Source organism: Mixophyes fleayi, chromosome 1, assembly GCF_038048845.1.
Source record: "Mixophyes fleayi isolate aMixFle1 chromosome 1, aMixFle1.hap1, whole genome shotgun sequence".
NCBI lineage: Eukaryota > Metazoa > Chordata > Amphibia > Anura > Limnodynastidae > Mixophyes > Mixophyes fleayi.
Genome location: NC_134402.1, coordinates 212,256,712 through 212,283,666, shown reverse-complemented (window position 1 = coordinate 212,283,666; position 26,955 = coordinate 212,256,712). Strand labels below are relative to the sequence as shown.

The following is a 26,955-nucleotide window of genomic DNA, read 5'->3' as shown; positions in this document are numbered from 1 at the left end:
GAAACATTAAAAATAAAATAGAAAAAAATGCTTTTGCAGATCTAACAAAAAAGTGTGTAATTGTTCTGTACCTTCAACTGGCAGGAGGATGACCCGAGAATGATCATAGGCAATCACATTAGCGTAGCGATTTTTGGGTTTGTTGATTTCAAGATTTGAGTGCTCCCAAGTAAACTGCTGTCCAGGATCAATGGACTGAAAAAAAAGTTTTACATCAAATGGTGGAAAAACAAAGATACAAATAACAATTTTACTATTATGTACACACTGTGTTACAGTAAATGATCAGTTAAAAAAATAAACTGCCTCTATATTGACAGAAAAGTTTTGTGTTTTATCAATGCTAACAGATATCAATGCCAAAATGTCACAGAAAAAAAAACTCTGCTTAAATCCGTTTTCATATACAAATTAACACATACTTCAACAGGAATCAGATTTGGAAAAAATAGCCAAGGTAAAATGAGTCCATAATTGATGACAAATTTCCTTGTAAACACAAAAAAGTGAGATAAAAGAAATCTATAACTGAACCAAAATTTTTTTTTTTTACATTTGGAGAGTGTTTTTATACAGAGGAGTATCTAGTACACGACTGCACCATTATCTGTCTGGGGAGCTTGGGGATTTCCTTATACAAAAAGGCCTCGCAAGCAGATATGGTTAGCCTGACCAAGTGCATTGAACCCAAAACACAGTCACAAATATCTTACTTGGGCACATCCACAGAAAAAGTGGTCACAGTAGCCAATGATAAACAAGGCTCGGTAACATGAAATTAAATACCAGTGGATTAATATATTGCAGTATGTTTCTATAATACTACTGTTGGTAATTCCCTTAGTATTATTATTTGAAATCTATTCCACTCTTCATTCTCAAGACATCAATTAAAATATGATTCCCATTGTGCAATACAGGAAGCTTGTTAGGGCAGAGTCAATGAAATTATTTTTTTTAAAGAAGTAGTATTAAGCCTCTCTCAAGAAGATATTTCATTAAAGAGTCTTTTAAATTATATATTTGGTATGAAAAAAAATCTAGATCTGGAGATATTATTGAGGATAAAGTGTGAAATGCATGTGATAATAGTGAAAATTGTTATTATGTTTAATCTTTAAAAGTATTACAGGTATGTGATCCCATAAGAAAAGACAAAACATAGGAAGAGGGTTATGTGTTGTAAAGGCAGGGAAATCCACTATCTAATATATAAATGCTTAGTGGCGTCTGTGTGTGTGTGGAAAAAAAACCAAGTTGCAGCGCCACCTGCTGGGCAGAGTTATACACTGACCTACTAAATTCTTAGTGTGTGTGGGAAAAAAAATTCAAAAAGGGCTGAAATTTGGTAGGGCTCAAACTCATTTTTGTGAGGTAATTCTACCTCATGAACACACATGTGTAGAGGCATGCGTTCGTGTGTTTGTGTGTGTGTGTGTGGAAAAAACTATTTTCTCAGAAAGGGCTCATCCAATTGACCTGAAATTTGGTATACTGACATTATTTGACAAAAAAATTAGAATAGTCAAGTCAGTTAACTTCCATCATCCCCCCTTCCCCCCGTGGGAGGGGTAGTAAAGGCTAAATTTATGAGTTGAGGGGTCAAACTCATTTTCGTGAGGTAATTTTACCTCATGAACACACACTAAAAAGGGCGCTTGCGTCGGGAGGTAACGATCTTCCCCTGAGGAGGCCTGGGCTAGGCCCAAATGCATGACAAGAACCTTTTTAAGACCTTAAGTATCTTGATTTGACTAGAATGCATGAGTATCATGCACGGGTTAACTTGTCAATTAATAATTGTCTTTGGGCTAAGAATTAAGAAAATAAGGAAGGACACTAAGAACCACCACGTACCATTCTTACTAAAAGATCAGTTAAATTTTGTTTTTATTAGAAAATCATTCAAAAATTGCATATACACAAAACCCAAGAACTTAAAATGTGCAGACATATCCAGCTATACAATTATGCATACAGGTAAATAATTAGTTTTGAAGGGATAACAGATTGAAAATCTTACAGTTCCTAAATCACTTTTGCAATAAGGCTGCTCCTCATTAAAAGAACAAATATTGTAGGAATAAAGAATGACACTGAATGTTACACTCAAAAATAATGTAAATGTGCTACTAATATCTTATACCTCTTAACGCCAAACGATTCAAAAAGCTTTATTGAGAATTGAATACTCCTCAACTCCTGGACCACTATTTGTTTTATTATGCATGTCCAGTAAAACAATGTGGAATATAGAGTGAAGTGCCCAGGGGCATGTAAGGACAGCCTGTTTACACTAAGGGTGTTAAGTCCATTGTATCAATGAACTCCACTGATACAATGGAATTCATTTGTAATCCATGAGGGGTCTAAATGGGACCAGCCAATCACAGCAGATTTCTCACACTCCAACCAATCAGAGGGCAAACAGACAGGCCTCTTTTCGATCATTAGGTTGCAGGTCCACTTGGAGCAGGTATACGATCCGTATGGATTTAGGAGTACAATAAAGATAGTAACGAAGGTTTGGGTGCTTAAGTGTGTGGAACATGTTGCAGTGGGTACTGGATCATAGAAAAGTTGGCACTTGTAATTCTAGACTTGTATAAGGAAAACTTCTATTCTAGACAAATTCACATGTGTGATATTGTCTCTCCATTTAATTATGGATGACTTGACAGTGCTCTGGGGATATTAAAAGTCATTTAAATATTCATATATTTTCCATTGGTTGGAGATCTTCTCAGATTTGCTTTAAATGTTCTTTGAGCTTCATGGTGAAGCAGATTTGGAAACAAACTAACCAAGTGTGTATTTTATTTTAAATAAATTGACACTACACACAGGAGGACTCTAATCAATTAAGCTTGGGACCCATTAAGAACATTTGATTGCACCACCTAAGTTAGCAAAATGGATGAATACTTATGTAACTAATAACAAATTATTTTAGGGGGCATGGCTTGTATGAGCATAGAGGAGCATGCAATTTCCCCCGTCTCCAATCTAAAGTCCTGTTTATATCCAGCATTGGTGGCTCAGCTACTTGATAAATTACACAATATTGGGTAAATCCTGGGTGAATATACCAAAGCTGTTTGGGGTATACACTGAGCTCCGGAAGTCCCCCACTTTGAACACTACCTATAACTCATAAGTATGCTTATACATAATAAATCTGTATGGACATCCACACTTGTAGCCCTCATGTTTGATCAGGGCCTGAATAAGGGTTCAGGCCGCCCTAGGTTAATAGCTCATAGCACCCCTTTACCTTCTACGCCATGCAAATATGCCCTCAAGCACCCGTCCAAGGAGGATTCATTATCTTCAGCCTTTATCATGGGAATACATCAAGATTAAAAACTTACTACATTTTTCTGTCATGTTTTCTTTTTAACTTGGAGAACAATTATTCTGTTATACTTTAAAATGAATGTCAGTTCTTACCTCACTATGTCACAATTTTGCACTCCCAAAAATTTTGCGCCCCCCCCACCCACAGAAGCCTCACGCACTAGGCTGTAGCCTAGTCAGCCTATTGGATAATCAGGCCCTGTGTTGTAGTTTATTAATAAAAAGCTAGTAATAAGTACACACTTAAAGGAACCTTTTGGTACATGCTCGGGAGTTTCTCTGCTCTGTACGGTTTTTGGGAAGAGTTGTGGAAGTGTATATTCTCCACAGTGGAAACTGCCCTAACCCTCTGTCCTGAGAGAGGCCATACCCTGGAGGAGTGCTTTAATAAATTATTTTTTATTTTACAACTTTGACTAAGGTCATACTTGTCAGGTGTTGGATGGCATCTGAGGCACCTAGTATTCACAATTGGTTTATGTATGAGAGTAGAGAAACTTTACATAAATATCAAAGTTTTGACTCGCTGGGATAAGTCTCAGTTCATTATATATCCCCATCAAGAAGATGATGATGATGATGATATTGAAGGAGTGACCTTTATTTGGTTGTCTTGTCTTCCCATTCTCTTCTTGGTTTTAGAGAGTTCTGCAAAGACCTGCACAGCCTATTTGTTTGTCCTACTTTACACTGTATATTTCTACAATAATTATTTGTTTTGATTAAGGTGATTCATTACCTATTAACAGACTGTGAAACGTTTGTTATTATATATGCTTGATGTGAACTTATGTTAGGTTTTTTTGTTTTTTAGAGGGAGGGTGGGGGGGGGGTGTAGTTTTTCAATGGACCATGTTGGTTTTGTGAAACACTTGATTTAAAAAAAAGAGCTAGCAATAAATATTGTTTATGAATATTTTCATGTTTCAAGGGTTTAACAGTGGGGAATGTACTGGTTCTAAGTTCCACATTTAGTATATCATCATCACCATTTATTTATATAGCACCACTGATTCCGCAGCGATGTACAGAGAACGCATTCACATCAGTCCTTGCTCCATTGGAGCGTACATACATATATTCCCTAACATACACACATAGAAAGACAGAGAGTGAGAGAGAGAGACTAGGGTCAATTTTGATAGCAGCCAATTAACCTACTAGAATATAGCGCCAGCATCACGTACAGGCCGCGCATGCACAGCTGAGCGGCGCAGTGATGGCAGTGGACTACATCTCCCAGCTCAGTTAGAGGTTCATGCTGGCATCTAGAGTCACACAGAGAGCAGGTGACTAAAGCAACAGGGAGAGAGAGTAGAAGATTGAAGGAAAAGGTTAAGAGAGGAGTGGATGCGGCTGCCAGACTCCATACCTGAGGGGAACCATGCTGCCATTGAAAGCTGGAGCCCAATTACGATATTCTATACTTAAAAGGACTGTCTTTTATTATTGTTAGTTAGACAGGGAACTGGTGGGGAGACCTGAAGATTTATATTTAAAAACCCTTTTGCAGGACTATGATTAAGTATCAAGGATATAGTGCAGGGATGGATAGATATGAACTTTAGTACTGAGACACTAAAGATAAAAAGTAATAAAACCTATTAAAGGTAATCTTCTCCAGTGGAAACATTACGAGCTTGAATTGTGACACAGGTTAATGTAAAGGAGACAGTGTGTTGCAGCATCACAGTAAAAACGAGGGGACAACCTGCATTTACTAAATGTGCTTCTGCATTCATTTACCTTATGTGAAATAGAAGTAGCATTGGTTGTTCTTTATGAAAGATTTATCATTTAAGAAAAATATAACAAGTAGTATTATTGTTGGAAATCCTGAGTGCTCAGTCAAACAAGTGACTCAGAGGGATTGTGCTATTGATTTAATTATACACCTTGTATTTGTGCATTTCCAATCCAAGAATAGGCATCTTTATCACTCCCTGATACCAAAGATGTGAACATTTATATCTACTTTTCAAATTGTACTTCATGCTTTGTGTTACTCTGCTTGAAGCAAGGTTGAGTGTGATAATAGTGTATCATCGTAGGAAGTTGATTATGTGATTAGAGTTTTTTATATGCTCTCAATCAACTCATACATAAGTGGGACAGAGGTACCTCTTAGTGTAATAGAGGATAGAAGGTGTATAAAGTACAGATTGTGTTTTAGGTATTCCTATTCATTATGCTGCTATCTTAGACTATTATTCTATTTTACTCTGCCCAAGGTTTAAATTGTTTCCATTGTTATATATCAACCTCTATATCATGGTTGTCCAACCCGCGGCCCAGCACGCCTGTAAATGTGGCCCAGAAGGATTTTTGGTTGTGGCAAGGGGGCAGCACTGTTAATGGTAAAAAAAAATCCTGCAAAAAAAAGAAAAGAAAATGCTTACCTTGCGGACACGTCAGCTGGTACTCCGGCTCCCTCCCTTGTCCCCTCCTCCGTGCGGTGCTCGCAGTGAATGTCGGGCGTGATGTCATCACGCCCAACATCCATTGCGGAGCGCAGCACAGAGGAGACACCCGTGCGAGAAGAACAATCAGCAGCACAGAATTGGAGAAAAGAAGAGAAGAGGACAGGAGAACAAGCCGATTAAAAGGTAAGTTAAGGGGGATTTTTTTTATTATTTCAACCGACGCTGACCAGTGAATAAAAGTCACCTGGTCCTGGAGCATCATGGACCTTATCTCCCTGCTACATACTTCTACTTGTAATACTAATGGGGCATTATATATTATTCTCTTTGGCCCATTATAAGTTGTTATCCCTTAACTAACATAGTGGTGTAATTAGCAAAACAGGTCACAATTTGGGGTCACAGTGATGTATATGTCAGGTACCGCAGGCCTGGTCAGGGCACCCTGATATACAATGCCTGGCTTAAATGCACTTTATTGATATTGCATCGAAACAATACAAAAAGTGATTATAGTATAATAACTAGAGAGGATTTTTTGAACAGGGCGATTGAAAGGTAAGTATGGGGGATTTGAAAAAAAAGTATATATATATATCTATATCACTTTTTTTCTCATATATATATATATATATATATATATATATATATATATATATAAATATATATATATATATATATATATATATGTTAACTGTGTTTTCTATGGTTTTTTGGATGATCAGCTTTCATTATTGTTAGTGTATCTTATGTGCGGGGCCCAAACCAACTCGTCGTCTTCCAATGTGGCCCAGGGAAGCTAAAAGGTTGGACACCCCTGCTCTATACCATTTCTATAATAAATAATATCTTTCTATAACAAAACCAGACTAAAAACTTTAGTAGTCCACGCCCCAGCAAATAGAAGCCATTGTTGCTTCTAAAGACCAGTTTGAAGTATGCAGAAGAAGGTGAAAAATCCTATTTAGTTAACAAACGTTAAACACACTTCTCACCAAAGACACTCTGGGAAAAAGGAGTATTACACCACTTTAAACAACATTAGAAAACCCATAGCTAACACATAAAATTATTAGAAATGTGTCTCTAACTTTTCAGTCACATCTGGAGTCTTAATTGGGGATTACACCATAGCAGGTGGCTGAAATTTAGTTCTAGGTTGTAGGTGTTTGTGACTGAATGGGCTTAATTTGGGCAGCACAGTGGCCTAGTGGTTAGCACTTGTGCTTCGCAGCACTGGGGTCATGAGTTAGATTCCTGACCATGGCCTTATCTGTGTGGAGTTTGTATGTTCTTCCTGTGTTTGCGTGGGTTTCCTCCGGGTGCTCCGGTTTCCTCCCACACTCCAAAAACATACTGGTAGCTTAATTGGCTGCTATCACAAATTGACCCTAGTCTCTACCTGTCTATCTGTCTGTATATGTCTATGTGCGTGTCTATATTAGGGAATTTAGACTGTAAGCTCCAATGGGGCAGGGACTGATGTGAATGAGTTCTCTGTACAGCGCTGCGGAATTAGTGGCGCTATATAAATAAATGATGATGATGATGATGATGATTTGCTATCCAGTATTTTGGGGAAGTAGGATGAAGGGATGGTCTTCTTGCACAGTTTATGTGGGTTTCTTTCTCACTGTCAGTAATAGACTGTTACTGACCACTCCTACTGGTGTCACCTTGCCAACTGCGCAAATGTTGTAGGAGAATCTTGCTACCACCACTAAGTTCCTTCATGGTACCTAGAGCCGCTTACTTTTGGGTAGCTGGTATTGCTGCTGCAGCGACTCTTTGCTGTGGGTTGGCTGGTACCTTCTAACAACTTACTATGGTTCATGACTGCTGGGTAGCGGGCAGAGAGCTGACAGAGACGCTGGGCTAAACACAGGACAGCCAGGGAATGAATTAGATTGTAAACTTATTTCTTAGTCACAGGATAAAGCAGGCAATAGGTTTCAAGCAGAATCTTCAAGCAGCGATATTTATTGCTAAAGGGCCCTGACAAGACCTCTACACAATAGTTAGAGGTACTAGTGATCATACAGAAGTACATATGATATAATACTACAGTTAAAATACAAGCAACAGCCCTTATATACTCTTTCTGTCAAACATGTTGGCAGGTGTTAACCCAGCCCCCTGATCCTAGCTGGCACCAAAAAGTCTGAAATATTGCATCCAACTAGCATCAGGATGTAATATATTCTCTGAACTTGGATTTCATTTAATTTAAATGTAACAAACTTCACATCAATCTGTGATTTCCTGAAATACTTGCTATATCATTATTCAAATAGGTTTCCTACCTTTCCAATACACAGGATGAAAGGCTAAGGACCCCTTTCCTGTGCATTCAAGCCAAAAATGTGTGTTGGTAACTCTCAGATGAAAAGGCTTAATTAGCATGGATTTCTTTTCTTCAGACAGTTAGAGAAACAAATTTACTCTAACATGACATCAGTACATTTACAATTCAAAACTCAGTACATTTGCAATGATAAACATTGTCACACTGCGCCACTAAGTGAAATAATAAGTTGTCTCTAAGTGATCCAGTCACAGAATTGTTTAGGATGCAAGTATGCCAGTTGGCATTGAGTATACAGAGTAGGGGATATGGGATGAGGTGAGTTCGTTGGAATAGTATTTATGTTATTTTTTCACATCAAGAAGGTCTTGAATTTGAATATAATTGATAAGGATATTCCATTTTTTTTTATATAATATAATCAATATTCTGCCATGCTTAAGTCAGAAGTGGCTCTGAACAAAACTCTCCTCCCCCAATACAAACAGAAGGTTTGTGAATGCTTGTGCAAGTCTGTTTAGTTGCTCAAAATTAAGATATGAAATGCTGTGATCTATTTCCTGTGGAAAGGTAAACTCCACACAGGAAAAAGGGTTTTGATCTCATGAAAGAGGAAGTGAAGCTTTTTTTGTTGGCTGATCTGACCTGGATAGGACATGCAAAGATGGCTCCCGGCTGTTGGAAACTAATTGAATGTCGCCCTGTATATGGGGGCCTGGGAAGGCCCTGGCTAGCAGGAAAAATGTTATAATGGCGTTTTGAATGGAATGAATGGAAGGTGGTCGAATCTGGATGCATATGGTTAGTATGTGAAAAGGAATGATTTTTGGTTAGAATATAGCTGAGATATGGATGTTTGTCTACAGGTGGTAAATGTGAATGGAATTGTCTGAGTCCATATAAAATGGTGTTAGTGCAAGAGCTATTTGGAGTTTGTGTTGGCTTCAAAAATTAGACTTTGGTTTGGTATGGATAGTGTTACATAACTGCATGTCTTGTAATAGTGTTGCAATGCTGTGTAGATATAACATAGGTAATAGTATGGTGTTAGTCTGATTTGTATGCGATTATGTAGTCTAATAAGAACTGGGCCCTGTTGCTATGAATGTTACATTGGCAGTAAATTAGGCCATTACAAGATGGCGGACAATATGTTGACTCCTGTAATGCTGTACAATTCCTGGAGTTCCTGTTATATTTGGGATTGATTGTTGGTTTAAATGGTAGCATTTGTGACTGTTGCAAAAGCTATTTAGAATAGATGTAATATAGATATTTGTGGTGAATTTACAAGTATATTATATTACTAGAGGTTTAAGAACTGGACCATACTCATTGATAGTATTGTTCAGCAAGTGGTCAGATTGTTAAAAGGAAGTTTGTAATGGAAAACGATGAAATCATGCGGTTTATTGATGAAGAAATTGAAATAGTCAATATGGCAACATGGAGGTGATCTAGAAGCTACCGTGCTTGTAAAATGGCTGCCATCTAGCACCTTCCATAAGAATGGAATGTGGATAGTGAATAATGACTGTTGCAAAGCATGATGAAAGTTATACTACACATTTTGGACTTTGACTGAGATAAGTGAAATGAAATAATAAGAGAATAAATGGTAGACGTTTATATATGAATAAATGGTAGAGGTTTTGAGATAAATGTGAGAATATTTGGAAGGTTAAAATGTATGCTTGATTGTGTCTCTCCCTTCCTCCTCCTCCCCACACACTGTCTTACACTCACACATCTTTAGACAATAGGTAATACACACTCCCTTACACTACACAATAGCTGGTCAAAACACAAACACAATGGGGCATATTCAATTGACGGCGGGATCGCCGAAAATCCCACGCTCCAAAAATATTACCGTTAATACGGTAATATCTCGCTGGATTTCAGCTCGCAGCTCCTTGAGCTGAGAGCTGAAATCCAGTGAGTAAATTACCATATTAATGGTTTTCCCCCGCAGGATTACCATAATAACGGTAATATTTTTGGAGCGCAGGATTTTCGGCGATCCCACCGTCAATTGAATATGCCCCAATGACTTATATATTTATAAAACAGGCAATGAATGTAATGTATTGTACGAAAATCTATACTATATCACCTATGCTAGAAGAGTAAACGAAATCTGTTGAGTTTGTGTAAAATACTGTTATACTTGTCTACTGCTTTATAATATATACATAAATTATACAATTAGAATGTTAATTAATGATACAACACGTTTTAAATGAAGCTATATCTTGTGTGCGGTTATTCTTGAAGAGATAAGCATAACTTATTATATGAATATTAGGCCTTTGTATTTAAGGGAAAATAAGAATTATAATTCTTAGGTTGAATCAGAATTATCTTTGAGAGGAGTTGGTTGACGGTAATAGCCATAAGTAACGTTATTAAATAGTCGTCCATACATTTGCCTGACCATCAGGGAGATGAAAATCCCAGACCTCTAGAATATGACCCTTCTACAATAATATTTTGATTATAGTGGAAGACTGTGGACAGGGACTGAGTACTAGCAAGGACAACTGGGGCCGGAAAGACTAAGATGTGAACTATATGATCCATGAGTACTTCAATACTTATATAGTATCTGGTGACCAGTGACAGATTGGTAATGGGTTAACTCCAACTGCTCACCTGGAAAATTAAGGGCTGAACGACAAGCTGAAGAGGAGTTTAGTTTAGGCCAACTCAAAAAGTACAACCCAGATGTGGCATGTCTGGTTGAGACACATTTGATAGGTGTAAAGACTCTCTCCTTCAAAAAATAATGACTTGGGTGGTCCTACTATGATATGCAAGGGTAAAGTTTCAGGAAATTATCAATCTTTATTTGAAAACAACTATGTTTTCTGTTTGAGAAAGTGCAGATGAATCCATGGTGCCAATTATAAGGGCCACTTAAAATTTTTCCCATTCGATTATTCTGACAGTACACAGTATATACCCCTTCCACATAACAATTAAATTCTTAAAAAATGTAGTAAATGTAGTGAATTTATGACACTTCCACCTGTATGTGTGGGGGATTTTCACAGTGTTAAAAAAAATATACAACTGGATTGATAGAGGGAAAATGTACCCATGGGGGGGGGGGGGAGAGGAGGTCAGAAACATCTGGCATTTAACAGAGGAGATGGGATTAGTGGATGTCTAGTGCTTAAGGTATCCAAACACTAAGCAGTACTGCTACTTCTCAACTTTCCACCCCGCTCTATGCAGAAAGTGTTTCCTAAATATTAGGACCTTCTATAAAAGATGCTGATTACAAGCCATGAGGCATATCTGATTGTTATTCCCTATAAAGCATTGCTTTGACTATACCAAGAGGTCAAAAATTAATTTAGAATTGTAATCCATTTTGGTTGACATTAATAGGGGCAAATTTTTAATTGGTTAAACAATGACGGTACATGTAATGTCTTTACGTCTGTCTTTTGTATATTTTTTTGCAAATAAAGTGTACATTTTTCAATATATTTTTTTTTATTGGACAATGTGAAGGATATTTCTCAGCGAATGCATGGTAGGTGGGCCTACCTATACTCTGGGATTCTTTTAAAGTTTTTCTGAGGGGTAATCTTATTACTAGAGTGGCTGAATAAAGAAATGTTTTAAACGAAAAGAAATTGGATTGGAGCAAATACTAGAGCAGGTCCACATACTGTTGCATTCAGTGGCGACCCAAATAGAATGGCTTATTGATCAAAAAGCTTGGGCTGATCCTCTAATGTATAAGTAATAACATAGGCTACTCTTTATCAGACAATACTAAATATACCTAATTGGCTAGAAATGGCAGTTTCCTGGCCTACCTGGCAAGGGCTAAAGACACAAACATAACTGCCCATGAGATAATGGATGATAAGGGAGAGAAGCAGTACATACAACAATAAATAGCAACCATATTTTATAATTATTATAATAAGATATATGGCTCACAGATCCAATATATCCATAAAAATCTACTCATATATAGATGGAATTGGACAAGGAGTAGAAGTGATTCCAATAGATCTATATAAGAAAAACAAATAATTTTTTGTCCTCACATTTTTGGAATCATTTAATCAACTATGTGAGATTAGATCACTTCCCCCATCTATCCCCGAGACTTGAATAGTGGTAAAAGTATAAATCCCCTGGTAAGAATGCCTTCTACCCTGAGCCTTACAGACCCATATCTTTCTTGTCAACAGATAAATTATTGGCCAAGGTGCACGGTGGCTAAGTGGTTAGCACTTCTGCCTCCCAGTGCTGGGGTCATGAGTTCAATTCCCGACCATGGCCTTATCTGTGTGGAGTTTGTATGTTCTCCCCATGTTTGCGTGGGTTTCCTCCGGGTGCTCCAGTTTCCGCCCACACTCCAAAAAACATACTGGTATGTTAATTGGCTGCTATCAAAATTGACCCTAGTATCTCTCTCTGTCTGTGTGTGTGGGTGTGTGTGTGTTAGGGAATTTAGACTGTAAGCTCCAATGGGACAGGGACTGATGTGAATGGGTTCTCTGTACAGCGCTGCGGAATCAGTGGCGCTATAAAAATAAATGATGATGATGATGATACTATGCACCTTAAATTCACAGCGGAAATTGTCCACCTATCCACCCAATTCAAATTACAAACCTTATGAGACTGTACTCACATCTACAAATAGTAAATACTGACTAGACAGTGGTATTTTTTCTTGATACTGTCAAGGCTTTTTACAGTGAAATGGACCTATACCATTATTGTCCACTGTCCCCTACATTATTTTCCATGGTTATTGAGCCGCTGGCTTGTTTCACTAGGAGCCACTCAAACATACATGGATAAATAAAATAGATTGTGGATAAAATAACTCAACAGTACATAATAAATGTATTAATGTTAGCAAACGTGTGTATGGCAAGAGCATGGATGGCTCCATAAATCCCTGGGTTACAGGATTAAATACTGGCAGTCAATGATGTGGCTAATCATGAAAGGTTTACACTGGTAAAACTGTGTAATTAAGTACACGTGCTTGATTGGTAGAGAAGCATATTTTTATGTTATAGAGTGCACAATGTATACCCTGAAATTGTATTTGGATATTATAGAACAGAATGTAATAAAGTATGGTATAATATGCTTAATTAATTTTAGTTATCATCTTAGAATACTGAACAAATTAGTACAAAAATATGGATGATGTGACGTCTAAATACTGATAATACGGCCATGTGTTTGATGTTATGTAACTTGTCTAATTAATATGCATTGTGTATATCTTAGGTTGTATTTTACTTTGTAATGTAATTTTATGAAAAACCATAGTCATAACCATGATTAAAAAACAATTTTTTTTATTTCTAAATAATGAAAATAATAATTAATAAAGATATTGTTGACAATAAATATATTTGTATCAGTGAGAGGAATTGGAATTCCAAGCCTATTTTTATTCCATGAACCAAGAAAATGTGAAAAATGTCAAAGGGTGTGAATAACTTTTATAGACTGTACTATATCTGCTCTTTTGCAGCAATATTGGTAAACTGATTTAGCAAGCTAAGATTTTCATTCTATTACCCCTCTAACTTCAAGTATTACCTTTTGCATTATTATTTATACAGTGTAAATCTATAGCCTTATATGTCTACTAATGTGTGTGTACAATTTATAATGAATGATGACACGCATATATTGTTAAAATGCAATTATTTAAGGTCGTCCTTTTTTTGCTCTTCTCCCTTTTCTTATCCATGGATGGACACCTTATCATTCTTATATGGTGCACGTCACCAAAAAAATTGCTACAGGATATGTGTATGAAAAGCCACAGATCAAAGACTCCACAGTATTGTGTGTGGCTATTCCCCTGTATTTGTATTTATAGTAATTGCAGATATATTAATTATACATTTCATTTTAGTGTCATCTGTTCCTCATCTTTTCAACCCAAACACCACTATCCTTTATTCAGAAACCACAAGAGTTTACAGTGGGGAATGCAAGATTCATCAAATGAACCACATAAAGGTGTACACACTCAACTTCTTACCTCGTATTCCTGAGATAACTTTAGGTTATCGTTAGCCTTTAGATGTTCTGTGTGTTCAGAAAGATCAGCGATAGGTATTGGTGGATGATTAAGCATACCTGCAAGATGGAAAAACCATGGACTAAAATGAACATTTGATTAAAGTAACTCAATAAAGTTTAAAAAAAATCTTTAAATGTGAGATCTGCAATGAAAGGACAGAGGTTAGAACAGGTTCAGAGGTCAGGGCTCGAAATTTTATCCTGAAATAATAAAAGATAAATGAGATATATGTTTCCCTTCAATGGCCCCACATTCAGCAGATACTGGCTGGGGGTCAAAGGAACATAAAAAAGTAAAATATCTAAATATTAAATATTAAACAAAGCAGCAGAGAAAAACAGTGAGGTGAATTCTATGTGTAATGAATATAAATATGAAATGAGTTTGTGAAAGGGATCAGATATTGAAGCCAAAATGGCTATATACTTACCTGGACAGAGACAGGTCTTACTTTGCTGACAAGACATTGATCTCAAGTACAGTATGTAGCCACCTTATACTATATAACTATATACAAGTGGACTGATAATTGATTGAGGCACCTATTATCCAATATGTTATTTCTAGAACGGCTAGCATGTTGAAGTAGGGTTGCAAACTCATCCATATAACACACTATGAACCCGTGCATACAATACACACATGCTGAAGCTGTCTGAAGCCAGCTGCGATGTAGTCTGCATCACCCTTACTCTGAACTAAGCACACAACCAATGTTTTTCTGTACACAGTTGAAATGATGAAAAAATAAAGCCTACAACTGACAGCCTCATGTATTTTACAATATATAAGGCTGTTTGGGAGCATGTCAGTTGTAGGCTTAATTTTTTCATAATTTCATGTTTCCTATAACCTAAAATACAATTGTCTTCTATAAAACATTTAAAAAGATGTAAACGGACCATGAGCAGTTGACATTTGAGATAAAATATGTGATATATATTCTTACACATAGCAGACTACCTGTCCAGCAATTTCCTTGATGGACACTGTCTGAAATGGCTAACACTGAATAATCATCTGCATTCAGCTACAAAGCAAATGTTTATACTATGTGAAAAGTTTCAAGCTTTATCACGAAATTGGACATATTACTTTTAGATCTGGGAATGTTATTAATGTCTTCTTTATGTTTTACGATAAGTAGTCAATTAAAGGTATTAATTAGCAAACTTATGTTGAAGGCTGGAAGCGAGGGGGCTAGTCATGCTGTTCATTAAGTGCTTAAATATTTGTATGTGTGAACTATTACCAGCAAATGAAAAACAACATGCTACAAAATAGTCATAAATCAGTCAGAATGATCACAAACTAATTCTGGTTATGGATTGGATTTGGTACACTAAGGTGTAACAGACAATTAATATGCCCCTTACATTAATCACAAGGAAAACATTTGTATTACTGAATAGAAATTAAGCTCTAGATTTTTATTTATATTAAGTATTATGTAGAGTTTCAGAATTATATTATTTTATTCAGGTAAACCTGCTTCTTATTACGTCAAGAAGAGTTTAACTTTAGGACAATTCTCCTTCTGTCTAACGTATGCAGTTTACTAAAGACATTCTGCAGTCAGAGCTCAAGCTATAGTAATGAACACAGAGGGTTTAAATTAAGAAAAAAAGACTTGCGCCATCAAGGGACTAGCACATTCTATTAAATAAACACATTAAGGATTTGGGGGCAATAATGTTATAGTAGGAGCTGAGGAAATGTTGGAGTTATGAAACATACAACAATTTTCAGTAGTGTCACCTGAAAATATTACTTGTATGTTTAGACTGTACAAGTGGATACACAAAATACCATCTATATACATTCTACAAAGCTTCGAGGTCAACTCCCCACCTCTGATCCTGATGGAACAATAACATGTTTGCTCTGAATATATCTATTTTTCAACACAGCTGGGTTAATTAGTGATTGAGATATTCCTGATAACTTCTATCCAAACTGCTAATGAACGCAACCGTGTACAAATAGGAATAGCCTGCAAATGTACGATGATTGTGGACTCTGAGGACCATAGCAGTTGAATGATACTCCAAACTAACCAAACTACAAGATAAATACTAATCTTCAATCCTGTTTGACAAACATGAATCGCTTTATTTTTATGGAAAATTCATAGAGCCATAAAGATTTTAATAACATATATAACTTCTTAAACTGCAGCAGCAATGCTGTAGGTTATTAGCTGCCATGGTTGTACACACATATCAGACCTCAGTAAATTTTTCATTAGAGGGGCCTTTTATTTGCCATCACTGATAGCACCAATATTGATCCCTAGGACATTGCAATGAGAAGTGGGGCTGATGATGAAAACTGCATGTTTCATTAAATGGGAAGAGAATGTTTGCCATGGAGAATTTCGAGCCCCGTTAGTGTCATGTAACAAAGCAGTGGTAATATTGACAAGCAGCAGCAGCACAAACTAGTCACTTTGTAAAATTGGAACAGAAATGGCCAAGCAAGCATGACAATCAATTTACAGCATCTTGCAGTTAGGGTCCAAGTACTAACAGTTCTTCTTTTAAACTATTTTAAAGATATCCAGTACAAACACTAGGAAAATCTAGTGTCTAGGACCGGTGATTCTATCTTCTGTGCAGATGTATACCAATATTTCAGCATCTACTAAAAACATGTTTAGTAATATCTACTAAGCTATAATATTAAACAGCAAAGAAGCATTTGTTTTGTAAAAGGTTTGCAAATGTATGTATGCTTTAATTATTTATTTTAAATAATGTTGGTTCATTTTTACCTGACCTTTTAGTTAGCACTGTGCATTGATATTTGCAATATTTAGCTCAGGGCTACATTTGACAAACACAACTTTTCTCATGGTTAAAATAATTAAAACATTTTACTGTACTCCTTTATATGGACCTATATAGCAAAATATTGAATGTTCTGGGAATTGCTCATAGTGTTTATGAATATATACATACATGGTCACAAACATATACACAGTCTGACAATGTATTGTGTCCAAAATAAACCAAAAAACATAATACAAGTAGGATTGATCACAAAACAAGCAGTTGGATTAAGTAAATGTGGACATTTCTGGAGCTTGGTCACGGAATCAAACAAATAGGGAGCTCAGTGCGCTACACTTTATCCTTTTTAGTAACTAGTTATAGGGAAGATATATGTAAGACTATCCCAATGCATTCAATATAAAGAGTATAATGAGGCTCATTAAATTAAATTAAAGGGAAGATGTAAGCTGGAATTCTCTCAGTACCACTACTGTTATGATTATGCTGTACATCAATTACTTTTTTAAGTGAATAATAAAGCCAGAAGTGATGAGTGGAACTACGTTGGACGTATCAAACATGAAAGACAAAGTTGGATCCATTTAATATGTGTAAGAATTCCACCCCCAATGACATAATAGTGACAATCTGCACACTAGACAATGTTTAACCTAAACTGTACAACTGCGGAGACAGGCACAGAAATGTTGCAGTAAAAACATGGAATGTGAACAGCTCAGGGAACAAGGAAAGTCAAAACAAATAGAAAAAAAGGGAGAAAATGTAAAAAGTTGAACAGCAGTTGAAGAGCCAAAATAAACAGAAACAAAACAGACAGGAACTAACTTTCAAATTCATGGTCACTGAGGGGACTGCTGAGACCAGAATCTGCAAAGAACAGTAAATAAAGAAATAAAAACAACTTCTCTTTTCTGCCTTTCTTCATATTCACAAGAACACATAGCGGGTTACCATTAACAACAGACATTATGTTTGTTTCTGTCTATTGTGTAATGTGTATTGCACATATATATTGAAGCACAGTCTAACATGGATGGCATCTGAAAAACTGGAAAAATGATGATGATTTATATCAAAATATAAAAAGGCTAAAGGCTGTAATGTGAACCAATGTTTATGGTGATGCAATTACTTAAAGCTTGTCCTCTTATTTTACATGATTTCATAATTAATCACTTTTTCATTTGTAGGCAAGTCAAGAGGCATCTTGGTCATAATATAGATATTGCAAATCTTTATATATCTTACGAACATAACCCATACTTGCCAACTCTCCCGGAATGTCCGGGAGACTCCCGCATTTTGCGAGAGTCTCCCGGACTCCCGGGCGAGTGTGGCAATCTCCCGAATTCTGCCCACTTCACTAGGAAGTGCCCACTTCCTAGTGAAGTGGGCAGAATTAGATCCCAAACGCCGCGATTCCCGATGAATCGCGGCGTTTAGCCCCGCCCCCCGCTGTCAAATGACGCAATTTGCGTCATGACGTCACAGGGGGCGGGGCCGAAATGACGCGATTTTGGCCGCCCCGCCCCCTCACGCCCCCCTCCACTGGCTGGCTCCCGGAAGAGAGCTGAAGAAAGTAGGTAAGTATGACATAACCTGTATCTTTAGGACAGGAAAAGGTGAATGGTTATATTTCTGTACTGTAGAAAATGAAACATACTGATTGATTCCGGTATCATGAGTTAAAGTACATATTTTAAAATGTCACCAATAATACCTAACTCCATGTTCTCGATAGTGAGGGCTTAGAAATAATAGAGAAGCTGTAGATGACCCCACCCCTAGAGCTCTTCCTTTGACCTAATTGGTTAACTTGCTTTTTGACTTAAACTAATGTTGCACAGAATGTGTCACATACTGTATCTACAAAATAGATTCTGCAAAATTCTACTTAACAATGATGAATATTATTATACACTACAAAATAGCCATTCTTAATAGATTTATCTTAAAATAACAAAATGAGTGCATATGTATGCAAAAAGCACTTTTGTCACTCATTATATTACCATTTAGATGATGAGGCTATGCTTCATTTTGCTAAGTTGGTTATGATGATTCATCTTTCATATGTGCAAATATTCCAACCACAATTGTTGAAAGATATTAACATAATAATAAAAAGTGAGGTAATAATAATGTATCATAATAATACTTCGAAAGAAAAAACATTTTTTATTAAGCCTGATATACTGCAGGTATGTATATGTCCAAAGCATTGCGCAGCTTGAATGGTTTAGATGTATATGGGGAAATCAACTGACCTCATTGTTTGTGAGAACAACGGCCCGTGCACTATTACCGTTAGTAAGGCAAAAATAACCTGGATTTTGCCAAGAATCAGCACTAAAATTACAGTACTAACAGTAATAATTAGAGATGCTCACTGACCCCCGTGTTTTGGTTTTGGATCTGGATTACCGTCGTGTTTTGGTTTTGCCAAACTGCCCTTGCACGTTTTGGTTTTGGTTTTGTTTTGCTATTTTTGAAAAAATATAATTTTTTTGGTCTAAAATAACCACATTTAGTGCTCCACCAGTTTCTTGGATAAGTGAGGTAATTCTAAAGCTAATAAATTATGAAAAAACAGTTTAATCCCTGGTAGGCCGTCGTTAATTCTAATACTTGCCTGCAAATTATAAAGACAAACCTGGTTGTCTTCCCCCCCTCCATCTTTGATTATTGGCAATGTAGCCATCGTCTTTGGGTGTATATTATATCCTCCACTTGTAGTTGAATAGAAAAAAGCAGCCTGCATAGACTGTAGAATTAGAATGTAAAAATAAATGGACAAAGGTAGTTTGGTATCTGTCTGCATCAGACCCCCTCTCCACTAGGAGTAAAATAGAAAACTACTCAGCCGTTATAGAGTCTAGAATATAAATATAACTTGAGAAAGGCAATTTGGTATCTGTCTGCATCATAATCATCAACATCATCATTAGTGCCCTCGTCGCCTACACAAATCTCCCCCTCAACCTCTTCTATTTCCAAAGTGGCATCCTCAATTGGAGTATCACCGGCTACACTCGGGCTGTTCAGGCACACATCAGCAGAACTGCTGAAAGGGTCCCTCTTTATGGGTACACTAACAGAATGCTCACCATCATCATCATTTATTTATATAGCGCCACTAATTCCACAGCGCTGTACAGAGAACTCATTCACATGAGTCCCTGCCCCATTGGAGCTTACAGTCTAAATTCCCTAATATAGACACACACACACATAGACATATACATATAGATACAGACAGAGAGGTAGAGACTAGGGTCAATTTTTGATAGCAGCCAATTACAGTGGCCTAGTGGTTAGCACGTCTGCCTCACAGCACTGGGGTCATGAGTTCAATTCCCAACCATGGCCTTATCTGTGTGGAGTTTGTATGTTCTCCCTGTGTTTGCGTGGGTTTCCTCCGGGTGCTCCGGTTTCCTCCCACACTCCAAAACATACTGGTAGGTTAATTGGCTGCAATCAAAAAAAAAAATTGACCCTAGTCTCTGTCTGTCTCCCTCTCTGTCTGTCTTTGTGTGAGTGTGTGTATATATTAGGGAATTTAGACTGTAAGCTCCAATGGGGCAGGGACTGATGTGAATGAGTTCTCTGTACAGCGCTGCGGAATTAGTGGCGCTATATAAATAAATGATGATGATGATGATGATGATGATAGAGACTAGGGTCAATTTTTGATAGCAGCCAATTAACCTACCAGTATGTTTTTGGAGTGTGGGAGGAAACCGGAGCACCCGGAGGAAACCCACGCAAACACAGGGAGAACATACAAACTCCACACAGATAAGGCCATGGTCAGAATCGAACTCATGACCCCAGTGCTGCGAAGCACAAGTGCTAACCACTAGGCCACTGTGCTGCCCTACTCACGACTAGACATCCCACTATTGGATGAACTCTCCACTGGGATTGGTGTCATTTGTGATTCAGAGCAAACATTATCCTCTAATGCCTTACTGTTATCTTGCAGCTCGGCTTTGACGCGTAACAGTAGTTGTGCACCACTTGTAGGCTCGGTAACATTTTTTGATCTGCCACTAATAGACAAAGGTGAAGGCCTCATTCTCTCTTTGCCACTGCGTGTGTAGAATGGCATGTTGGCAATTTTTTTTTTATCGGCACTTAACTTTTCCTCAGTTACACTTTTTCGCTTCAACACGGTATATTTTTTTTTGGTGTGTGTTTTTTTGACTGATTTCAAAAGACTGTGTAGTTTGACATTGCCTTGTCCAGATGACGTACTGGGAACACTACCATAAGGACTGGTGACAGAACCTGGTTGCTGAACCTGCTCATATGTGGACTGCTTTGAATCCATTATGAGGCGAAAACACTTTTAGTGCTACAAATTGTTTTAGATACTGCTGACAAATATGACTTTTGACAGCCAGAAATATTAATGCAAAAGAATGGGGGACACCCCAAAAGCACTTGGAGTGCCAGAAACTGCACAAAAAAACCCTCCTCTATCCTCCTCTTACTGCTGTAACAACTGGTATTAAGATTACAATGGTATTGCATACAAACAATAATGTGTCCAATTACTGCTCTGTCCCTGCGCTGATATAGCCAGTGTGACCTAACCCTGCTCTCTTCCTCTGTCAAATGGCAATGGATTGCTGTGGAGGCTGGTATTTATGCTTTTCAAATCTCGGGAGAACAGAGCTCAGAAATACGAATACGATTCAAATCTCGATTTCGAATCCGAATGGGCGGGAGAGTACCGAGCGTGCTCGGCTCGGTACTCGGATAGGCTAAATTCGGATGAATTCGGATCTCGGGGAACCGAGCCCGCCCATCTCTAGTAATAATGCGCGTGTAGAGACAGTAATAGTGTGTGGGCAACATTGTTCTTACGAACAACGCAGTCAACAGAATTCCCCCCATAGTATCATACACAGTTTGTATTAAAAATGTTTTTAAATCAATTTAGCAAAATGTTAGCAAATGCAAGATTATGTGCTACACAAAAAAAATTGTCTGTACAGCAAACGTAATGTATTACTCCAACATTCACTTTATGCCACAAAAACTGCTGCTGTAACTTCTGTTAACATATCATACCATTTATTATAATCACTTTTGATCTATGTTTCACTGGTGAAGAAAATATATTATGTCAGAACTTTATGAACAAAATGTTTTGGTGATTAAATCTACCAAATGTCTGGCTATGATTATTAAAGTTTAGTAACAAATGATGGACATTCAAGAAAATAAAGTGATAAAATTCCACCTCACACATAAAAACAGTTGGAACCTTTTCAATATTAAAACCACAACAGGATTTTGCTCAACATAAAAGTCACAAAGAGCTATAACAAAACACATCCAATTTTTAATTGTTTAGCCAGTAAAAAATACCTATGTAATTACGAATTCAAGAGAGTGGTGAAGCTGGAAATTGGACAAATGTGAAACAGCTCACATAATCAATACCCATAAAATAGTATCTTTTGAAGAACAGTGGATAAATGGGAGTATATTTCCCTAAACAGAGGAAATGTGCCAAATTTGTTGCACCCTAGGTATAGGTGTGTGTCTTAACCACAGTGTAATCTTCTTGTGAGCTGATTTTGTGAAAATGTATAGATGATTTACTTGTCAATGGAGATTTCAGTAAACAGATCATTTTAAGAAAAACCTGCCATTACCTGGAGTCTGAAAGTTAATTCGTCTCATCTCCACTGGATCAGTAGGGTGGTGAGGAGGGATCTCTGCATTGTTCAGCAAACATTTGGTCCTGGGTTCTGAGTTTTTCCTTTTGCTTAAAAATTAAAAAGTTCATAATGAATTTTGTTTTCTAAAACAAATGGAAGTGTTCATTAAGGATAATGTCTTTTTATAAGTCCTTTTATTTTATGTGCTCTATTTTAATATTCATAAAATTAAGATATTTAAATGACTCTTACCTGTCAGGTTTGCTGTTCATGGAGGCAAACAGAGGAAGAAATAACATGTTATATTCAATTTTAAAACAGAAATACTAATCACACAATATTAATTGTAAGTGAATAACATGTAACACAAATAGATTTAAAAAAGAAAAAGGTTATGCACCTAGGTCGTTGTAAAAATGATGCTACTTACATTTAATACAATTGGGGAAATTTCAAATGTGATAGGAATTATTAATAATACTAGACAGTAATTGACACATGTGAAACAAACATAGTTTCACTACTGTAAAAGTCATTAGTCAGACCACATTTCAAATATTGTGAACAGTTTGTTGCCCCTTTATACAAGTGGTACATAGTCCTTGAGAGGGTTTAGGTTCAGGCAACCTTATTGATTAAGTGAATGGAGGGCGTTGCAGCATTACAAAATATTACTATTAAACAAGTACATGTTTGTCAAGTTTATGCAAATTGAGATAAAAAAATACAAATTTCCAGAACTATGTAAATAGAAAATTAACAGCTACAACACATTCCTACAATTACTCAACAATTTGGCATAAACCCAGGTTTCCTGTATCTTATATATAAACCATAGGTTAAGAGTTGATTACTAAACTAAAAATTACCACAAACATTCTGAGCCATTGAAAACTCTTAACTACAAACATTCTCAAAATAAAGCCTGGGTCATATAACCTTGTATATGTACTGTAAAGATGCACCTTAGTATGATCAAAACTACCAGGTCAAAATTTTACTTCTAACAAATAATAGTTAAAACCATGGTATAAGTTAATTATTCTAGGCTTAAATAACATTCACAAGCGATTCATACTTCTCTTGCAAAATGCAGCTACTATAATACTGTCCCTTTGTAAACAGAAAATCTATCCCTTCTGTAGGAACATGGATATTCAAACTAAATGAATAACAGCTTGTGGAGAACCTCACTATTATTTCAAGGCTGCTGTTTGGTAAATATTTTTAAATGGCTTCTATTGTGGTTTACAAAGTAACTTGTGAATATCAAAACATTCGTATCTGCTCTTGGGACCCATAATCCCTTGAGGTTTAGCAGTAGCATGGCTTAACCATAAGAATGGATGCCTGAGAGCAGCTGCATTTTCTGAACCACAGATAGATATTATTTAGGCAACAGCACCATGATATTCAAAAACCATATATGTCTACATGTTTTCTAAATTTACATTAAGCTTTCCTACTCCTCAACCCTTACTTCCCTTTCTGTGGGTGAAAGTAAAATGATGAAAACCCCCCAAAAAACAGTAGTGTGATATGCGCCAAAGTTAAAAAAAAAAAAAAAAAAAAAAAGCAGCAATGGGGTGTGTCCTGGCCACCATAATATGTGTCAGCACTTCTACTGAGGAGAATGAGGGGACTCACGGAACCAAATCCATAAACATCAGGGTCTCTCGCCCCAAATCCTGTAACCTGAGCCCAATAAGCCTCCCTAGCAGATTTTGACGTGGAAGATACCAAATGCTGGCCAGGACCTGCAGCCGTTGCTAATCCATGGTCCTTTCTGCCTGACAGCCCTTCTGAGCCTTGACGGCCCTTGCATCTGACGCATCAGATTCCCACTGGGTTGAGAGCTTTTGGGGTGCTGCTGTTGGACCCCCCAGCTGCTTTCCAGAGGAATTGGTATACTTGAGACGGCTGCCCGATCGTTGCGGCCGACCGGAAGTCCCAGTCACTGACCGCCATCCCACCCCAGCGTAGGAGAGGTGCTTGATAATAGTGACCACTTACCTACTTAGGAGGCTTGTTTCTATGGCCCACTCTCTGGTGCAGACTCACTGCCGCCCGGTGGAGCGCTTCTGGATCCTCCCCTGGTTCCTGGAACGTGGTGGCTGGAGCTGGAGCTGTGGCCCTTGCTGAGCAGGGTTTCCTCTGATCAGTTTTGTCTTCTATTGTCGAATCCGTACTCCCTACCGGGTCTCCGCTCTCCTCAGGACCTTCCTGGTGGTGCTGGTCTGCCCTGACTGATCTTGGTGTCCTTCAAAGCTGTGTGGAGCTCCTGGGACCCTCCCCGCAGTCCAGATATCAACTGCTACAGGACTTGCCCTACTGCATTCTGTGCAGCCAGCCCGGGATTCTTTTGAAACATTATAGGTGCTGCTCGCTGTCTGGGCTCTTCTGCCAACAGGCTTGTTTCCAGGGTAACCTGGCTGCCATACTGCTGAACTCACCACTACTAAGTCCTCTGCTACCATCTAGTGTTGGCTATAGAGACTGCACAAGCCATCATCATCATTTATTTATATTGCGCTTTACAATTGGGGACACAGTGATAAACAATACCGGGTAAAACAGACAAAGAGGTAAGATGGCATACGTGAGAACTCCAGTTAGATCTACTTCCCAAAAGGGATCACAACTACCTACAGAGCGTATTGCATTAAGCCTCTTCCTCATCTTCTGGTCTCCTCTACAGGCCAAGAAGCAAAGAAAAGATTTCACTACCCAAAGACCAACAAGGACTACAGACCTATACTACAAGAAGAATCGTTACATCATCATAATTTATTTATATAGCGCCAACATATTCAGTAGCACTTTACAATTGAGGACAAACACAGTAAAGTAATAAACAAACTGGGTAAAACAGACAAAGAGGAGAGAACGCCCTGCTCGCAAGCTTATACTCTATGGGACAATGGGAGTTTGATGCATGAGGTTAAGTCTACAATTTGAGGTTCGGGCCAGCCAGACTGCAAAGCTGAAAAGTGATTCATTGGCTAAATGATCCCGTCACACAGCAGTGTTGGTCAGGGGGTGTTGTATGTTAGTAGAAGAATTTTATACTGACTGACTTACTGACAAATTGACTAAGCAGAGGAAGAACAAGTTGCATGTAAAAATCAGTCTGGCTGCTGCAAGCAAAATAGATCATAGGGGTTTAAGTCTGTTTAGGGGAAGACCAGTAAGGAGGGAATTGCAATAGTCAATGCGGCGGATGGTGAGTGCATGAATTAAAGTTTTGGCAGTGTCTTGAGTAAGATATGTTCATATTCTGGAAATGTTTTTTAGATTTATGTAGCATGATTTAGATATAGAGTCAATTTGGGGAGCAAAGGATATTTGGGAGTCAAGGATGATACCTAGGCAGCGAGCTTGTGGGGTGGGATTTATGGTCATGTTGTTGACAGAAATAGATATGTCAGGTAGGTAACTTCTGTTGGTGGGTGGGAATATTATTAGCTGTGTTTCTGAAAGATTGAGTTTGAATTGGCGAGAGGACAGCCAAATGGCAGAAAGACAGTCAGTTACGTGGGACAACATAGAGATGATACTGAAGCTTTTTAGCTTATTAGTTTTTCAAGATAGGTGGTATAGATAGAGAACAGCAGAGGACCTTGTAGTGAGCCTTGTGGACTCCTACTGATAAAGAAAGCAGCACAGAGATGGATCCAGAGAAATTAACACTGATAGAATGATTAGAAAGGTAGAATGAGAACCAGGATAGAACAGTGTCTTGAAGACCTAGGGATTATAGCATTTATATGAGAAGAGAGTGGTCAACAGTATTGTATGCAACAGAGAGATAGAGGAGAATTAGAGGAGAGTAAGAGCCTTTGTTTTTAGCAGTGATCAAATCATTGAAAACCTTAGTCAACGGAGTCTCTGTGGAGTGTTGAGAGCGAAAGCCTGACTGAAAAGGATCCAATTGGTTGTTTTTTTTTCTTAGCTGGAAAGTTCTGACTATGGGTTACAGGTCCTATTGGACTGATTGGTGGATCCTGTAAATAGCTTGTTTCATGGGAGTCTTCACGGACTGGGTCATTTTGTGAGCCTGCCAAAAACATAGGGACATTGAACTTAGTCCCTACCTAGTTGGTAGAGGAGCTAAAAATTGTGGCTCAGCATCCAGGACAGCATTACCCTAGGGAAGGTGACAATAGCTCTTAAAGATAGGGTGGATTGTGATAAAAGAAGGCGGTTAATTTCACCTCAATTTTAATGTCTGTGGGTTGTGACCTCATCACAACTGAGTAAAGTTCATCAGGCAGCTCCTGAAACTCCACAGGAGGACATTTCTGCCTTTGAA

General features: G+C 37.7%; 1 protein-coding gene across 1 annotated transcript in view; it reads right to left on the bottom strand.

Annotated features, from left to right (window-relative positions):
- Positions 1–26,955, bottom strand: part of LOC142149471 (receptor-type tyrosine-protein phosphatase S-like) — a 418,525-nt gene that overhangs the window by 78,950 nt on the left and 312,620 nt on the right. Inside the window, 5 exon segments of the mRNA XM_075204866.1 lie at positions 72–195; positions 14,132–14,229; positions 17,794–17,835; positions 22,638–22,750; positions 22,896–22,907. Of these exon segments, the coding sequence (XP_075060967.1) occupies positions 72–195; positions 14,132–14,229; positions 17,794–17,835; positions 22,638–22,750; positions 22,896–22,907 (389 nt within the window).